Source organism: Excalfactoria chinensis, chromosome 7 (assembly GCF_039878825.1).
Source record: "Excalfactoria chinensis isolate bCotChi1 chromosome 7, bCotChi1.hap2, whole genome shotgun sequence".
NCBI classification, from domain to species: Eukaryota; Metazoa; Chordata; class Aves; order Galliformes; family Phasianidae; genus Excalfactoria; species Excalfactoria chinensis.
Genome location: NC_092831.1, coordinates 8,370,410 through 8,386,872, shown reverse-complemented (window position 1 = coordinate 8,386,872; position 16,463 = coordinate 8,370,410). Strand labels below are relative to the sequence as shown.

At 45.2% G+C, this 16,463-nt stretch overlaps 1 protein-coding gene across 12 annotated transcripts in view; it reads left to right on the top strand.

The window, feature by feature from the left end:
- KALRN (kalirin RhoGEF kinase) overlaps window positions 1-16,463 on the top strand; it is a 435,213-nt gene that overhangs the window by 366,520 nt on the left and 52,230 nt on the right. The window contains exon 1 of one of the 12 annotated variants that reach the window (XM_072341574.1): window positions 8,864-9,126. The exons of 9 other annotated variants lie outside the window; for them this stretch is intronic. In XM_072341574.1, coding sequence (XP_072197675.1) covers window positions 9,042-9,126 — 85 coding nt within the window. In that variant the 5' untranslated portion in view covers window positions 8,864-9,041. Of the gene's footprint in view, window positions 1-8,863; window positions 9,127-16,463 lie in introns of those variants that run through there. 2 more of the 12 variants (XM_072341572.1, XM_072341571.1) reach the window with 2 other exon arrangements.

Here is a 16,463-nt window from a genome sequence, read left to right as displayed (position 1 = left end):
TGGACCGTAATCCATCTGGGGCTGTGGGGGAAGAGTGGGATCTGGGTTGTTTGCCTAGGCTTTCTGCTGCGTAACCAGCTTCAATGAGCCACCATTCATTCTTATGTCCCTCTTCTGCCTCGCTGAATGTGCTGTAACCTATTCCCTGGTCTCTTGCCCTGAACTGTTTAAAATTTAAGCAGGAGGGAAAAATAAAGACTGCTGGTTCTGGGTTCATACTGACTCAACTTCAGAGTGTAGCTGTGCCTTCTGTAGCATCAACACAAAGGCTGAGCCGCCTATAGCCCATACTTGTGAGAATTGCAGTGATGCAGATACTAATGATGAGTGCAAATCTCATTTCAGACTGCCCAAAAGTGTGATTCTTTCAGCTTCCAGACAGTTAAAGGGATTATTCCTCAATGCAGTATTTACACCTTGCAAGGCCTTCACACTGCTGAGCTGATCCTTCCGCTGTTAATCTTAAACACATATTTTATGAGTGTGTTTTGACTTGAACTAGCATTGCTAAAAATCCCCTTTCCCTGACCAGTCTGAGGCAGAGCTAGGCAAACTGAAATGCAAAGCACATGCATATTAAATAATGTATTTCAAGTAGTTGAAATTATGTTTCTGTATATCTGCTTCGGCACACTGCACAGATTTGATATATTGATGCTGACACAAGAAGCCTGATTCTCTTGTCATTTACACACGCATTTTGTCAGAGCAGTTATTCCCAGGTCACACATTTTGCAAGAAGATCCCAAACTCACATCAGCTTTGCTTAGTTCAGATTAATCCCAAATTCTAGAAAGTAGAGTTAATATTATTGTCGCTGTGATGAATCTAATAGTCAATGCCAGAAGGTTATTTATGTAAGTGCAGATATAATTTTTCCATTCATATTAATTGGTCCAGTAAAAGATATTACCTCCTCTTGCAAATGCTGCCTTGCTTTAACTCCAGAATGGCATTTTTCTGTTCTTTAAGGCAGGCAAAGTCCATTTGTGATAATTGCTTGCACGTTGCAGTGAAGGTTGGGATAGCCTCTAGTCTCTCTAAAGGCGTGCAGTCAAACAGAAGCAGTAGTAACATTCTATCCAAGGCTTGTCCATTAGAAAAACAAACAAACAAAGAAGAACAACAAAGAAACACCTTGATTCTGTCTTTTCAGCGACACATTGTAACTCATATTTGCTGGTGGTTCCCACGTTCATAAAATGGGCCTGGTTCTCCATGTTTAGCACCAAGAGCATTTAGCTGTCTAATGCCACATTAAACATTTTTGTTGCCCTTTCCTTTTGCAAGCCAAAGGGATCTAAAGTTAGATAGTAGAACCCAGTGTTTATATTCCAAAAGCATTATTCTATCTTCTAGATTAGGAAGGAAGACTGAAATCTTTCAACTCGAGATATTGCTTTCCCATGGATCATTTTTAAACAGTAAGTTTAGGTATTTCAGGTATTCTATGGTCCTTCCAGACTGTACCCAGCTCTTCGCTTTTTCTGCAGATTTCACATATCTTCAGATTTTTAAGTTAACAGTTGCATTTTGCCAAGGAATATATACCCAGTTTCCTTGGAAATCTGTGGGAATTGCAGTTGGGCATCAGAGAACAGAATCCAGCCTTAAGAGCCAAATGTCATTCTTCAGAAAAGCACTGAAGAATTAATTAACTCTGCAGGTCTCTCACTCAGTGAAATAAGAACATTTTTCTTTCCACTGACTGCAAAATACAGATTAAGTTTCATGCAGTGTGAAGGAATCAAAGTGCTCTTGCTGCTGAGGAAGACTTTTCTAAGCTGTGAAAAAGCTTAGATGGCAGAGGAAGGGCACTCTTTTCACCCCAGTGGTCTTCATGGCCATTGCACATCTGCTCAGACCAGTAGTTGTGCCATGCAGATGTGCTGCTGCACCATAGAAGAACTGCTTCGCACATTGACTTCACCTGGGAACTATACAGTGTTCAGCCTGCTATAGCTTTTCCTTCTATGCGAAGAAGTGTCTTTCTGCATGCAAAGCTGCAAAAGTGCACACTCATCAGCCATCAAAACACATGCAAAGGGACATGCAGGCACCGGAGATGGGCCTGAGAGCAGCAGCACTGGGGGCTCCTCCCTGCTGAGTGAAAGCACCTATTTCATAGGGAGACTGAATCTCTTGGAGCATCAGACATGTATACCATTCCTGCCTGAGCAGTCAGCATCTGCCATGGTGAGTGGGAGCACTGAAACTAAGAGACAGCACAGGTGATGCATCTGTCATGTACCCCGAGGCTCTTGCAGTAAATTCTTCCTAATAACAGCTGGAGTACCAAGGCAGATCAAAGAACTGATCTGGGTTAAAGTTAACTTTTTGGTTTTTTTTCTTTTTCTTTTTCTTTTTCTTTTTCTTTTTCTTTTTTTTTTTTTTTTTTTTCCATCTTAGGTTAATTTTAACCTGGATCCTTTTGCAGCTCAGTTTCACTGTGAGGCTGCACAAACATTTCTATTGGCACGGGGTAAGGCGCAGCACCTGGGAGAGACAGAAAAGGCAACAATGGGTTTTGGCAGGGCAGCTGGTGCTCAGATTCAGAGCGCTCATGGAACATCATGTAATGTGGAGCTGTTTCATACCCAGAAGTCAGCTGAATGTAGGAATTAAAAACTGCTGCAAGACATCACGTACTTGTCCCTCTTACAGAAAAACACCAGGTTTCTCTTTGCAGTGAGCGACTGGAAACACCAATCTATAGAAGTTCAGCTTTCGGTAACATCTGATGTTACCAAGAGGAAGGGGGATCTCTAAGTATTTGGTTCTGGACTGACATTCACTCATTGATATCCCCCAGAGCAGCATTTCTGCACAGGACATCAGCAGAAATCCTGACAGACAGCTGGCATCCTAGAAACAAAGTCATTGCTATTCTGTGCACAGAGGGGGCTTTAAACTGCTTATAAGCAGAAAGGTTGTTTTCTAGCCAGTCAATCCATAACATCTGATAAAAAATAGCTCTAAATCTGCTTTTTTAGTTCTCCTCCCTGCATGCTGCCTGTTAGCTGTATCTTCATTATTTATTCCCTCCGTAAGTTTAATAACAGCTTTACGGATTCTTTTATGCTTGTCTTAGATCTGGTATTGCCAAGCAGAAAGTCCTGCCATCCTAAACATTGCCTGGTAAGAATTATTTTACATTCCCTTTCTACCCTAGAACAAAGGAAAGAAGAAAATACACTTGATGCAGTAATTTGGCCCAAGTAAATAAAGGCTTTTACAATATTGACATTGAATTTTGTTTTAATTCCAATCCAATTCCTTCAGACTGGCCAAACAGAGAAAGGTTCTTCTCTAACTAGTAAACGGTGTGTGCCAGTTTTTTTATTCCTTTTTGTTTGCATTGAACCATAATTGTGTTGGATAGTGGACGAGAGGATGGGCGATGAACAAGGCTCTTAGCTCACTGCAGAACAGCTCAGGAAAGTAGACTGAATAGTCTTCTACCAAAAACAAAATGAAAGAAAACCAAAACCATAAACAAAGAAACAAAAAGCTTTCTGTAAGGAAGGAGAAATGCCCTTTAAAGAGAAAATTAGCTGTGGTTTCCAGCATCTAAACAGAACAACCTTAGGCAAGTTGAGGCAGGCAGATCAGGAATACTCCTGTTACACCAGTAGTCTGTAGTTGCTGAAACAACTCACCTTTGTCATGCTCAAGTGGGTGAGGCTGCTGTTTGTCTTGGAAAGCAGACCATGATGGGCTGAGATAGGCTCATGATTTCCCCACTGAGGCCCAACACAGTGCGAGAGGAGCCAAAACATGTCCACAGAGCAGTATTTTAGTGCCTTGTGTCTTCCATCACTGGTTATTGCTGTAACTCCCAACAATATATCTCTGCTTTAATGGAGATAAGTGCTTCAGGAAACGAGCACAAAAGCTGCCTAAAAATGTTATTTCATTATTTTTTTTGCTTAAGGTTTTGTGTGGTTGTTGTTTGTTTGTCTTCTTATTCTCATCAGGAGCTTTTTGGGGATGTGTCCACCATCCACTGTCATTCTCCAGACAGTGAGTAACTCAGTACTGCTGTAAAACAGTACATGCCTCCACTTTCCAGAGCCCATATGTTAAACTGGTATGCGAGGGGATGCGTCTCTGCATCTCCTCTGGTGGTTCTGCTGGAAGGTCTGAGGAGTCCTGCCTACAGGTCTTTGCAGAAGGCCACATGTATCTACATGAGTACCATAGGGACAACTGTAAGTTCATGGAATCATAGAATCAATAAGGTTGGAATAAACCTCTAAGATCACCAAGTCCAACCATCAACTCATCCCCACCACGCCCAGTAACCACATCCCTCAGTGCAACACCTCCATGGTTCTTCAACACCTCCAGATGTTTCAGGTTCTCTTGAAATAGCCAGAGTTGCACAAAAGTGAGTGTATGCATCTTATTCTGTAGTCTGCTCTACTGCTATCTGCCTGGTGCTGTTTATTCATTGAGCTTTTTAAGATACTTTGGTGGATAAGAGTTTGAACAACCTGTCTTTATGTCTTGGACTCTCCCTCCTGTGCAGAAAGAAAATGAATGAGTTGTAAATTAGAATGGAGAGTTATGTTGCTGTCAGCAGGGGGAACTTACGATGTTCAGGAGAGGTGCGTTCTGTGTCGTGCTCAGGTGAGGCCTTTATTGTGTTGGAGCACCTGGCAGAGCAGATGAGTCTGCAGGGCTTCCCATTACAGATGGTGGGCCAAGATGTTTGTTGGTCATGCAGCTCTACTAAGTTGTCAGAAACCATTCCCATGCTGTTGTCTACAGCAGAAGCATAAGGAGTGACGTATCCTGACATTTGCTGAACATATGCCTGCATTGCAGTTCAACATGGAGTTTGTGCCGGGCTGTCCATATTTCTTTTTAATTTGTTTGTTTTAGTTAGTTGAGAATGTTCTTTTTTTACCTACCACTGTGCTGCATTGAGGAGCCAAAAGCCTCTCCTTGGAGTTGTGCTCCTTTATGCCAGGAGGGAATATGATTCCATTTATTTATTTATTTTTAATTTATTTGCTCTGTTTTAATACTCAATAAAGCTGTAGTTTTTTTTTCCAACTGGCACAACGAGGCCCTGACTATTTTTAAAGAACGTGCTTCATTTGATTTAATCTAATGAATGTTTAGTACTGTTGAAAATGGCTGGAGACAGAGCCAAGAATAATGTACTGAAATGTGCAAGTTGAGCAAGGACTGCTTCACTCTGCCAATCTGCCTTCCTTCCAGTTGTTCACATTTACCTGGTTTTATGAGTAGCATTTGCAGACAGGACATATCGATCGAGGTGCTTTCTTAATACTAAATCTAAAAGCCAGTAACCCACGGAGCCATATTTGACACACACATTTGAGTAAACATCAAACCATAAAAACTCTTCTTGACGCTCAGTGTAGGATGCGTAATCCCTGTTTCAGACCACTTTAAGGGGAACATGAATTGCCAGTATCTTTTTATTGCATGCAGAGAAAATGAAGACACCAAATGGTCGTTTTTCCCCAAAATCATTCAGAAATTTAGGGGAATTGGTAAGGAAACGTACCTCTTAAAGAAGGTACATTTCGTGCATGTTCTTGCACCTCTGATTGTGTCTTGGCAGGTTACATCGCATATTTAAAGAGCGTATTTAAAACTCTATATACCTTCCTCTTTTGCCATCTGTGACTTGAATTCCCTGTTAGATAGTTCTTACCCTGTTCTTTCAAAAGAAATGTGTAAATAATACTTAAGCTTCATTGGATTAGAAAAATAAATCAGCCATAGCGCATCCTGGTCCCTAATAGTGGTGCCCATTGGGATTGGTTTTCTGCAGTGATTACTTTACACCCCCAAGCACAGTGTGGGACTGACTTGAATAAGCAACAGACAGATGCTCCCAATAGCCATTACGTTATTTGTTTCTCTGCATGATGGGGGGAAAGCAGCAGCACCTGTCACTATGGCAGAAATGTTGTCACTGCTGTTCTGCATTACAGACCTCAAGGGCAATCCAGGCCAACGTATTTCTCCACATTTCTATTGACCCAGATGGAGCCATTACACCACTAGGTATTTCATGCTGCGTTTCCCTCAAATAAATCTTTCATTTTATAACTGAAGGAAATTAAGCCCCCGATGCAGGTGTGAGAGAACAATGTATACGGATGGACACATCTTTCACCCCAAAATTTCCACGAGAGGACTGGCTAAAAGTATTAGAACTTAGATAGCAGAAGTCATTTCTGTGGACTCTCTGAGATTTCATCCAGAAGTGTCTCAATCCTGGGGAATTTCTGAAGCCATGTTCAGGAGCAGAAAAAACTCACTGCCTCATCATCCCAACTCCCCTTCCATCCTTTGTACTGCACAGATGCAGTGCTGATGGCCTCAGCTCCACATGGGGTGAGTTGGGACACAAACGTCTTCACAGCCACTCCACTGCAGATAACAGTGGCTGTGTTTGGAGCGTGGTGCCAGGAGGTGTTTCCCCAAAGAATTCCTGAGACTCAGGCTTAGTTTAAAGTGAGAGTGGGAAAGTTTTACTTGACATGGGGACACAGAAGCCGCTCAGCCAGATATTATTGCATCCTGTCCAAGAATAACATTGAAATTACAATGTGAACACAGGAAGTGAGGTTAAGGACCCTTCCTAGTCCCAGGCAAGAGCCTCCTCACCCCTCATTTAGGCCAAGTGAACTGTGCAGAATTATTTTTCCCCATGTGATCTTCTACTTCCCAAACACCAAGCTGCGGGCTCAGCACAGGTCTCAATCGCATTGATGGCAGACATCACAGAATCATAGAATTGCTCAGGTTAGGAAAGACCATCAAGATCAAGTCCAACCACAGCCTAACAATACAACCCAACTCTAACAACCCACCACTAAATCATGTCCCTGTGCCGTGTCATCCTCAGCCAGTTGAGCTGTGGGCGCATTGCATCTCTTCTGCTTTATAGGAACTAATCAATATGAAGTGATTATTAAAACCATCTTTTAGTCATCTCTTTTTTGTGTTTGTTTGTTTGCTTGTATGTATTGCATTTATTCATCAGTAAAAATGCGTATGGATATATATTTTGAAAAGAGAAGCTTTTCAGATATAACCTTCACAGTATTGCTAGTGTTGGGCAATTAAAAAGAGAGCCTGCTTTGCCCCAGAATAATGAATTCAATTCTGTTGTAATTAAGCAGACCACTCTTTTTTTTTCAGAGCTGAAATTACATCTTAATTAGGTTTTAGAGTTTGGCTGCAATAATAGGACTACAAACTTGGTTGTCAAACTTTGCCCATAAGTACTCTTTCACTGAACCTTCACCTCTAAGCACCGTTTTATTGCCATGTGCTGTTAGTGTCATGTGCACCATATCTTTAAGATGTGCTCTTTTCTGCCTGATGGCTCAAACATTTCTTGAGTGAAGTCAGAAACCTCTCGTCTCCCACAAGCAACGCTGGGGTTTGGTTAGGGCTTACCACTAGATGTCCCTCTGAACCCCTCAAACCTCCCATATCTGCAGTGTTTCATGTGAGCCAGCTCAGGCTGGTGATATCTCAGTGCTGGTGTGGGATGCTGAGACCTTGTAGGATGCTTCACCCACATGGGATGCTGTCCCTTAAGGGATGCTTCATCCACATGGGATGCTGTGCCCTTGTGGGATGCTTCACCCACATGGGATGCTGTGTCCTGGCAGCAGTCAGCTCTTCCAAGTGTCTTGGGACTGAAATGCTACTTTTAGTGTGTCTCTAGTTTCTTAAACAAGGCATCTAAAAGATTTTCTTTGGAAGGCTTTTAAAGGTTGCCAATGAAGAGCATGTTGTCCCTTTATTTTATTTGCTCAAATCAGGCTGAATCAAGGTGGGAGGCAGCAGCTCAGAGGGCAGGATGTGGTGTGAAAGGCAGACTGTGAAAGAGAGAGATGTGGTATGAAGTAGAAGGTGGAGAAGTGAAGGTCTTTAGGAAAAGGAGAGGTGCAGAAGAGTAGGGGGGTCCTTGTAGGTTCCTCATCCACATCTTCCTTCTCCGCTTGCTGCTGTGGCCATTGTTTCCCATGAGACATATTATCTGCCTGCTGCAGGCACCAGAGCCTGTGCATCTAGATAGTCAAAGTCCCAAGTCAAAGAAAGACACAACGTACAGCAAATGTAGACAGAGTGAAGGTTCACTTCATTCTCACGTGCTGATCAGCAGCCTGGTGCTCAAGGGCAGGGAAATACTGCATGCTCCAGGCTGCTGGTTCTGAGGTTACCAGTGCTTCCAATGGGGCTGCACTCGAATAATTCCCACATGTATGCCTGGGAGTGTGTTGGTTTTGCTCATTTTTCAGTACAAGTGTGCAAAACCCATGATGCTACCACTATGACATCCTGCCCAAGCTGTCCCACTGGCTGCCTCCAGTAAGGTTCACTTTTGGCACCTCCAGTTTTCTGTGCTTTAGGTGGGAAACCGTAACATCACAGGCTGGCACCTTCTGAAAGGAAAGCTCTGGCAGGTTGGTCCATGTCTCAGACTCTCACCCTGAGCAGAAGGGCTGTGGTGCTTCAAGCAGACCTCCTGCAGAAAGCCCATGGCAGAGCTGTTGTGCACGAAGGCTGGTTAACGCTTCCAGCCAGCTGTAAAAGTCTTTCGCTGGTTGATGGCTAAGCTGAAGGAATGACAGGGAGGAAAAAAAAGATAGTTGTGAACTTGGGGAGGGGGAAGAATAAGTTTAGCCTTTTAAAAACCTCGGTAACCTATCAGAGCTGCAGCAAACTTCCTCCGGGGCAGCTCCGCACTCCATCCCCGCGCTTCGGACGCGGCCGAACCCCTCCCGCCCGCGGCCCCCCTGCCTGCCGGCGCTCCGCCCGCCGCCGCCCCGTTGCATAAGGGCAGGGCTGGGGCGGCCCCGCTCCGCCCCCGGAGGTGCGCGCCGGGCTCCGCGGGGACAGCGGCTGCTCTGCGGACGGCTCGGCCGCTTAGCGTCGTTCTCTTTCCAGTATTTTTCGGCATTGAGGTTGTTTTGTTTGTTTGTTTTTTTCCTCCAAGTGGGCCGGTGGCTCCTTGCCATGAGCAGCCCGAAGGCAGCATGAAAGCGGGCAGGCGCAGCTATCCAGCCCGCTCCGGTGTAGGATGGCTCTTGGCGAAGTGCTGCTGCTGCTGCTCCTGCAAAGGTCGGTGGGGACGGGGGGGTGAGGTCGGGAGAAGCGGCTGTCCGGCTGTCCCCGGGGGTCGGGGCCGGGAGCTCGGTGGGAACCCCGGGCAGCCACCCCTCCGAGGGATAGAATAGAGGAAAAGGGCGGAGGAGCTGCCGGGACCCCCCAGTCCCGGAGTAGCCGAACCTCCCCGAGGCAGCCGGATCCCCCTCTGCGTGCAGCGGGGCCAGGGCATAGAGAGGGAGAAGGCTGAAGTTGACGGGATCCGTGTTATCGTGGCTGGTAGGAAACACCCAGGGACTGTAAGGTCAGCGGGGCAGGCAGAAATATTTGCTTAAATGAGATTTCTTCTCCCCGCTTCCCCTCCCTTCCCCGGTCTTTCTTGGGCTCGGGTAGAGCAGCGCACTTGGGGAACATCTGTTTCTCACAGTCGACAGCTCTGTGAATGGCGATGTGGGAAAGGCTGGGGACGCTGGGCTGAGGCTGAGGGCTGCTTGTGGAGATGTGGGAACGGCACGGTGGTGAGAGAGCCTTGTGGAAATAAAAGGAAGACTGATTTGTGCTGAAAACATCCCGGCTGAGATGGGCTGAGTGAAGGCTTCCCAGCCCACAGCCTTCACACTGATATGGCTCTGGAACTTGTTCTGTATAGTGCATGTTTTTTAATGAGGGATCTATGTGGTATCTCTGAGTGGCCAAGCATCAGTGTCTCCAGCAGCACTTGCATCTTTTGTTGGAGGCTGTTGTTTCTTTTAAAACCTTCAGGCTTTCCTTCATGATGGGATCCGCAGATGAAGATGGGCTTACTTATGTCACGATGCACACGTTTGCAATGTGGGAGCACTGCTACCCCAGTTGTTGACCTAAAGCAAGCCAGAGCAGAACTGAAACAGTGGTTTGTGAGATGTTGATCTCTGCAAGCAGGGGGAGAACATCCTGCTTCATGCCAGGGATGAAAGAAGAGGCACATAACCTGGTAGCCTCTGTGGAGCTGCTAACACAAAGGTTGTAGAGCTAAACTGTGAAAGCCAGGCCTCTATGTGGAGGGGGAGGGGAAACAGCTGGCTCTTCTCTCAACTTTTGAAACGTTAACTGTGTTTGCAGTTCTAGTTTAAGGGTCAGTAGCAAAAAGAGTTTTGAGGCACTGGTTGCTTTATTTCTTTTGTGACCTTGGTAGTCAGCTTGGAATGGGCAGAAAGTTACGGTGTCATAGAAAACCAAAGGCAGTCCCGTAGTGGAAGTGCTCCGTAAGTACCAAACACTGTATTTGAGGAGGGTTTTGTGTGTCTCAGACGATAATATCAGTGTGTTCTTCTTGGCAGCTTCTGCCATTCAACTGGGAGATGCTCTGAAGTGGCAACCTGGCCTTTGAAGCTTTGTGTATCCGGCTTTGTCGGTGTTCATCTTTCTTTTGGGGGGATGTGTCTTCTCTAGAACTTCTCACTGATCTCAAGCCTTGTAGTAGAGAGAGGTCACTTCTGGTTGTGTTAAGATTGGATATATGAAACACCTTGAAGTAATTCTCTCTGCAGCCCCATCAATGACCTTCCCTTTGCCTCTCCTTTTTCCTGTGACAGATGCCTAATGTATCTTGATATTTGCACCAGCCATGTAAGTTTTGTTGTGCCGATGAAAACTTTTGGTGAGAGGAATTGAGCATCTGAGCCTATGTTTTGCTCCCAAACAGAGGCTGGTGCTTTTTGTGCTGTGGAATTTGGAAGTCATGTGGATGCTTCATCTCCTAAATAGCAATAATAATGCTAAACTGGAAAAAAAAAAAAAAACCAACAAGAAACAAGAGGTTCTGAGTAGAGCATGAAACAAATACATTTTGTGTGGCTGGTCATTTCTCTGAAGGATTTTGACAGACAACTTAAACTACTGTATAAATCATCTCCTGTTTTTTGCAGCAGCAGTGACCTTGTTCCAGCTTTTGTGCCTGTTTCTCACAGAGAGGTTCTGATTGTGTCAGCTTTGTCTGTGTACAGAGATATTGGGATCCATACAGGGAAAGTGGATGACACTTAGTACCAGTTTTCCTCTGACCCAGATAGTCCCCTACATGAACTAAATAAGGACTACTTCTCTGTTCTGCAGTATGGAGAAATACGAATCCTAATATAGGAGTGCCTCAGAGCAAGAGTCTGTCACTTGTCCTCAGCCATAAAAAGGGGGAGCTAAGAGCAGTAGCCTTACACAGCCTCCAGGCCAATGGCCTCAATCAGCCAGGAGCAGCCAAGCAAGGCTTCATGCAGTATCTCCTAAATGCACAAACCCAAAGTAATGACCTGGTGTGATGGGACGCCCTGTGCATTGCAGACCAGGCTTTGAAAGCAGGCTGACGAGAGCGTTCAGGTTCTGATGGCGTTCAGATAACTAGAGACGGTCATTGAGTTTTCTTCTCAAATCAGCCCAGGATCTACAGTTTAAAATAATTCTGTTTCTTTTAACACCATCTCCTCAGTTATCTTGCGTGGTTCTGGTCTGAGGCTCCATTGAAACAGTTGTGATGTGGGAACGGTGGGAAAGAGGAGGGACTTCTGCTTTGAGAAATATCTGTTGTGGAGCAAGTGCTCAGCTGCATGCTCCAACTGTCACAAGGTCAGGGCTTGGTTACCTTTAACTGTGGAGCTGAGGGCAGAGTTCAGTGCCATTGCCCCACACTCCCATCAGCACGCGGCTCTGCGGCATGGCTGTGCAGGGCTGGCACCGGGTGGAGTTTGGCTTTTCCTTCTGTGTTCTTTGTGTTTGCTTTCTTTCCCCCTTCTTGATTTCTTTCTTTCCTTCTAATGGACAGCAAAGGGAGCTGCGCCAGTTGCCTTGAACATCTCTGCTAGCTGGTCAGAAACAGAGCCTTAACTGGAAGTTGGGCAAACTGGCATAATTTCAAGGGCTGTCAGCAGCATCTTAATGAAAGTTATTTCTTCATTAGGTAGAAAGTGAGATCTGATGGTGCTTTTTATAGAAGGTGCTGACATTGTGTTAGGGCAAACTGCAAGCTTTGCTAAGGAAACTGGTACCTTAGTTCAGCGTGGTAGCAAGGGAGAGATCTGCAGTAGTATGTCCGAGCCTGTAACATTTCCTAATTTGAACATATTTTATTTAGTGTTTCAGCCTGAGCCATGGTTACACTGCATAAAGTGCGGTGGAATGCACGGCCAAAGCAGATCTGTCAAAAATGAGGCAGAGGAGAAAACAATAGTAAAGTTAAGGGTGTCAACCAAAGCTTGCTTTGTTTCCTGGTCCTTCCTGAATGAGAAATATGAGGAAACTGTTACCTTCTCCAGATACACTCTGCGGGTTAAGCCGCTGTGTTGCTCATTAGCTGCATCTCAGTAAAGTCAGGAGGATCAAGTGTACCGGCTCTCCGTGGGCGCCAGCCTTGGGCTCGGCTTCTTCTCCTGGCAAGTTTGCAAGAAAACGGCTCTGTGAGGTTTGGGAGAGCTGTTGCTGTCTCCTTCCAGCTCTGTTAAGAGAAAGCCAGTGAGCCCATGGCAGGAACAGCTCTTCCAAGCCCCACGTTCTCCCACCTCTTCAGGCTGAGTCAGGAGCTGGATTGGGTTTTGGCAGAAAGGGGCAATAGAGCTGATGGAAACACTGCTCGTCTGGGCAAGCGGGATGAGCATGGCAAGGTGAATGCTGCTGGCAAAAAATAAACCACCCTAGAACTAAGGTGGAATTGTGCTTTCCAGTGTCCACCTTGCAACCTGCCTACAGTGTCCTGAGCTAAGCATGTGTAAAGTGCCCAGCAGTCCCCGTGCTGATCTGATGGAGTAAATGAAGACCCATGGGTCTGAACCTGTGTATGTTCTCACCTTGAATGTGGCAGTGAGACCCTATGGGGATTTGGGCAGAAGTCTCGAGGCCAGTAAACTGTCTCTGACATAAGCAATGGAACAGGAAGCACAGCTGGCTAGTATGGCATTCAGTCCAGTGCTGGGGAGCAGTAACCCCTTTTTAGGATGATTTAGCTATAAGTATTGTTAAATCTTATCTGTTCATGAGAGGTGTTTTAAGGCCAGGACGTTGTCTCAGGTCTTTCTGTGGTTCTGTGCTACAGTGACACATGAAGCACCAAAGAGCAGAGGAGGTTTGGGATTCTCAGGGCTGGCTGTGCACAGGGCTCCTCTGCTTGCTGCCAGCCACTTCTTGTAACCCTGGTGTGCCCCACATCAGAGCCAGCATTCAGGATGCTTTACCAAGTGTCCATCGTTTCCCAAAACCCAAGCAATCCAAGTGTTATTTGTCTTCTTTGCTAATTCCACATGCTGCTGGATGACTGTAGCCCTCTGGACATGAGGGAGCCCCCTCATCCCCTGGCTTCATGTCTCCATTTTCAGGCTGATCGTGCAGCCTTATCTTTTGAGATGTGGTTGTAAATGGGAGGTAACAGCAATTGTACAGAAACTTTCAGATCGTGTAAGTAAAGTAGACAGTGATATCAGCTTCCAAGTTACAGCTCTGGGGCTGGATGCGTGGGGGGGATACTTGTTATTCAGATTGCTGCATTGTTTTAAACTGTGATAAATTTGCCCAGCCTTAAAGAAACGTGGGGTTTGCTTTTATTCGGGCAGAGCTCCTAAACTTTCCATTCATGCCAAGAAACACACAAGAATTCAGAAGGCTTTATTCATCTTGTCAAAAGCCTGGAGAAGGGAGGCTGTATTCCAAGGGAAAATAAGAGCAGATAACTGTGAAAAATATAGCTTGGGTAACTCCCTGCTTAATTCAGAGAACATGGGGTGGAAAGCATGCTGCTTTTCTATAAAGTAAGATCCAGATAGATGTATTGTTTAGGAATTCAGTGCACGGATGCTGGGATGAAATAGAAGGGCAATAATTTCACATGACCCCAGAAGGGTTTTGGTGTGTTGTTTTTTTTCTTCCCAAACTGCTGCGTTTCAGCACACACCTTGTTAAAACTTTTGAATGTGTTAAGAAAGCTAATTTGTCACGTCCAACTTAGAAAACTCAAAACATTTGAGTCTAAAAATATCACTGATAACCGTACTACTCAAACACAGCAGAGCTCTGCTGCATTTCAGTCTATTTCTCGTCTGTTAACAGGCTCTGTGAAAGACATTTTGGTCTTTGGCAAAAGTTCTGGTTTCTTCTCATAAGGGAAGAACCTGTTGAGTAGTCAGTGAGCGCAGCAGGATTCTTCAGGAGTGGTTTTTGGTTGGGTGAGGAGCTCCAGCTCTCTGCCGGTTGAGCCACTGCCTATCAGTTGCTATTGCAGAATGGTTCAGTTGCGAATGTTGCATCACGCAATGCAGTATGCTGTAAAAATACTTCTAAAATTCAGGCAGCTTTCTGGAAAAAAAGATTATAAACAGGACCTGAGGACTTGTAAATAGTTATTAGAAAATACCTAAGGTGATATGCCTGAAAATGTCTCCCTTGGCCGATGTTCTTTGCCATTGTCAAACCACAAACCAAAACTCAACCCATTTGCTTTTAGTTCACATTTGATATGGCTGATTATCCTGAAAGACAACTGGTCCCTGGGATGAAAGGTAGTTAGTGCATCCCATCTCTCCTTTTGGATTCTGCTGCCCCGGGCTGTCCCCATTGGACTGAGGATGTGGAAGCTGTACACATCACCTGGGCTCCTTGCAGATAGTTAGGATGAAATATGAAAATGTCACCTAATGACACGAGAAATGGAACCTGCAAACTGGATTACAGCAGTTAATAATAGAACAGCTTCTCTTTGATGGGGAGGGAGCCATTAAATACGCTTCAGCTTACATATATGTCATTGGCTTTTTCTCTAATGCGATGTACATAATATCACATTGCAGAAATCCCTGTGCAGCTCTGGTTTCTCACTCTCTCACCTCCTTGCAGTTCCCAGTGCCTACAGATGCACTTCTGTGTGGGAACTCTGATTGCTCGGTGCTTTTGGAAAACAGAGCAAATACATCTCCCATTTTGCATGTTGTCACATAAGGACTTGATAGTCTCTATTTGACTGTGCTGCAGCCAGCATTGGCCTTGGTGCAGCTCAGCACATCCGAAGTCTTAGAGCCTTGCAACATTATATTCCAGGTCGTGTTAAGGGATGAAGCCTGGGAGCCAGGTCTGCAGATGAGCCTGGTACAGAGCCTAGTATTGCGTGAATGTTCCTTTGCCCTGGGCTCTGCTGCAGCCCCTGCCCACACTGAGCACCCTGCAGACCACGGGCCCAGCTTGATGGCAGGCTATGGGAAGGGTTGCACAACCCCGTATAATTTAACCACATGCTGAATAAATACACTTTCAAGAACTCTTTTGAAGACACATTGCCTAATTAATCCTGCAGGGGGTATAATATGTATATTTTTGAAATCCAGTTTTAGCATCGTGCAATTAGCTTTTATGGCCTAAGGATTCTGATTTAAGACATTCTTTCATTACTAATGGAAATCTGTTTTAATTAGAAATGCAAATGTCTTTTAGATCCAAATGTATCTGAGTGGTACAGTGTAAAAAGATGATTCACAGCTAATACCATTGAAGTGCCTCCAGACTGCTATTCATTATACTTTCTGTAGTTTGAACCCTGAGGACCAACATGATGCTCAAACGTTGCTCTCAGCTGTAGTATGTGGAGGCTGAATAGATTTCTTTAGGAAACAGAATAAGTATTAATCAACAGTGATCCTTAGGAGGGCAGCAGAAGGAAAATCATAGCTGTAGGCAGGAAGGAGGCAAGCAGTGCAAGTGTTCCAGCAATGACTTCAGCTCTGTGACAGCAGAGCACGGCCCTGCCAGGTGCTGAGCAGACAGCAGCATCTTCCCTGGCTGTGTCTCAGTGTCACTCAGATTTGAGCATCCCAGGCTGTTTGGGGAGGGCTGAAGCTGCTGGGAGCAGTGCTGTAATATCTGAACTGGCAGTGTGTCTCTGAGAAGGGCCTTGAGCAAAGCAAGCTGCAGACAAACACCTAAAGACTAAAGTTTCTTGAATATTCACTGTGCTCGCTTGTCCTGGAGAGAGCTAACTATGGGGTGGGTGGATGCCTGTGATGAGGCATTGTGCATTGCTGTCAATGATTACCCAACTCGACAAAGTGTTTTCAGAGTCAAAGAGCCTCTTGCTGTTCAACCAGCCTACCCTCGCTGCTGTGTTCAAATGAAAGTATTTCTTTTTTCCTAGTTGTTTTGAAGGATGTGGCTAAAAGGAAGTCACTGCTCAGCAACAGTGATGTAGCTGTGAAGCGAGATTTTGTAATGATAATCTCTCTTGCTTGATAGAACAGTTTTGCAGCTACTTGTGAACACACGCTAATGCAGTGGGAAGGCAAGTGGTGCTGTTGTAGCGTGGTGGTTTTTTTCCCATGTGGAGCTTGTTGGTAAGGAGCAATGATGCTGGG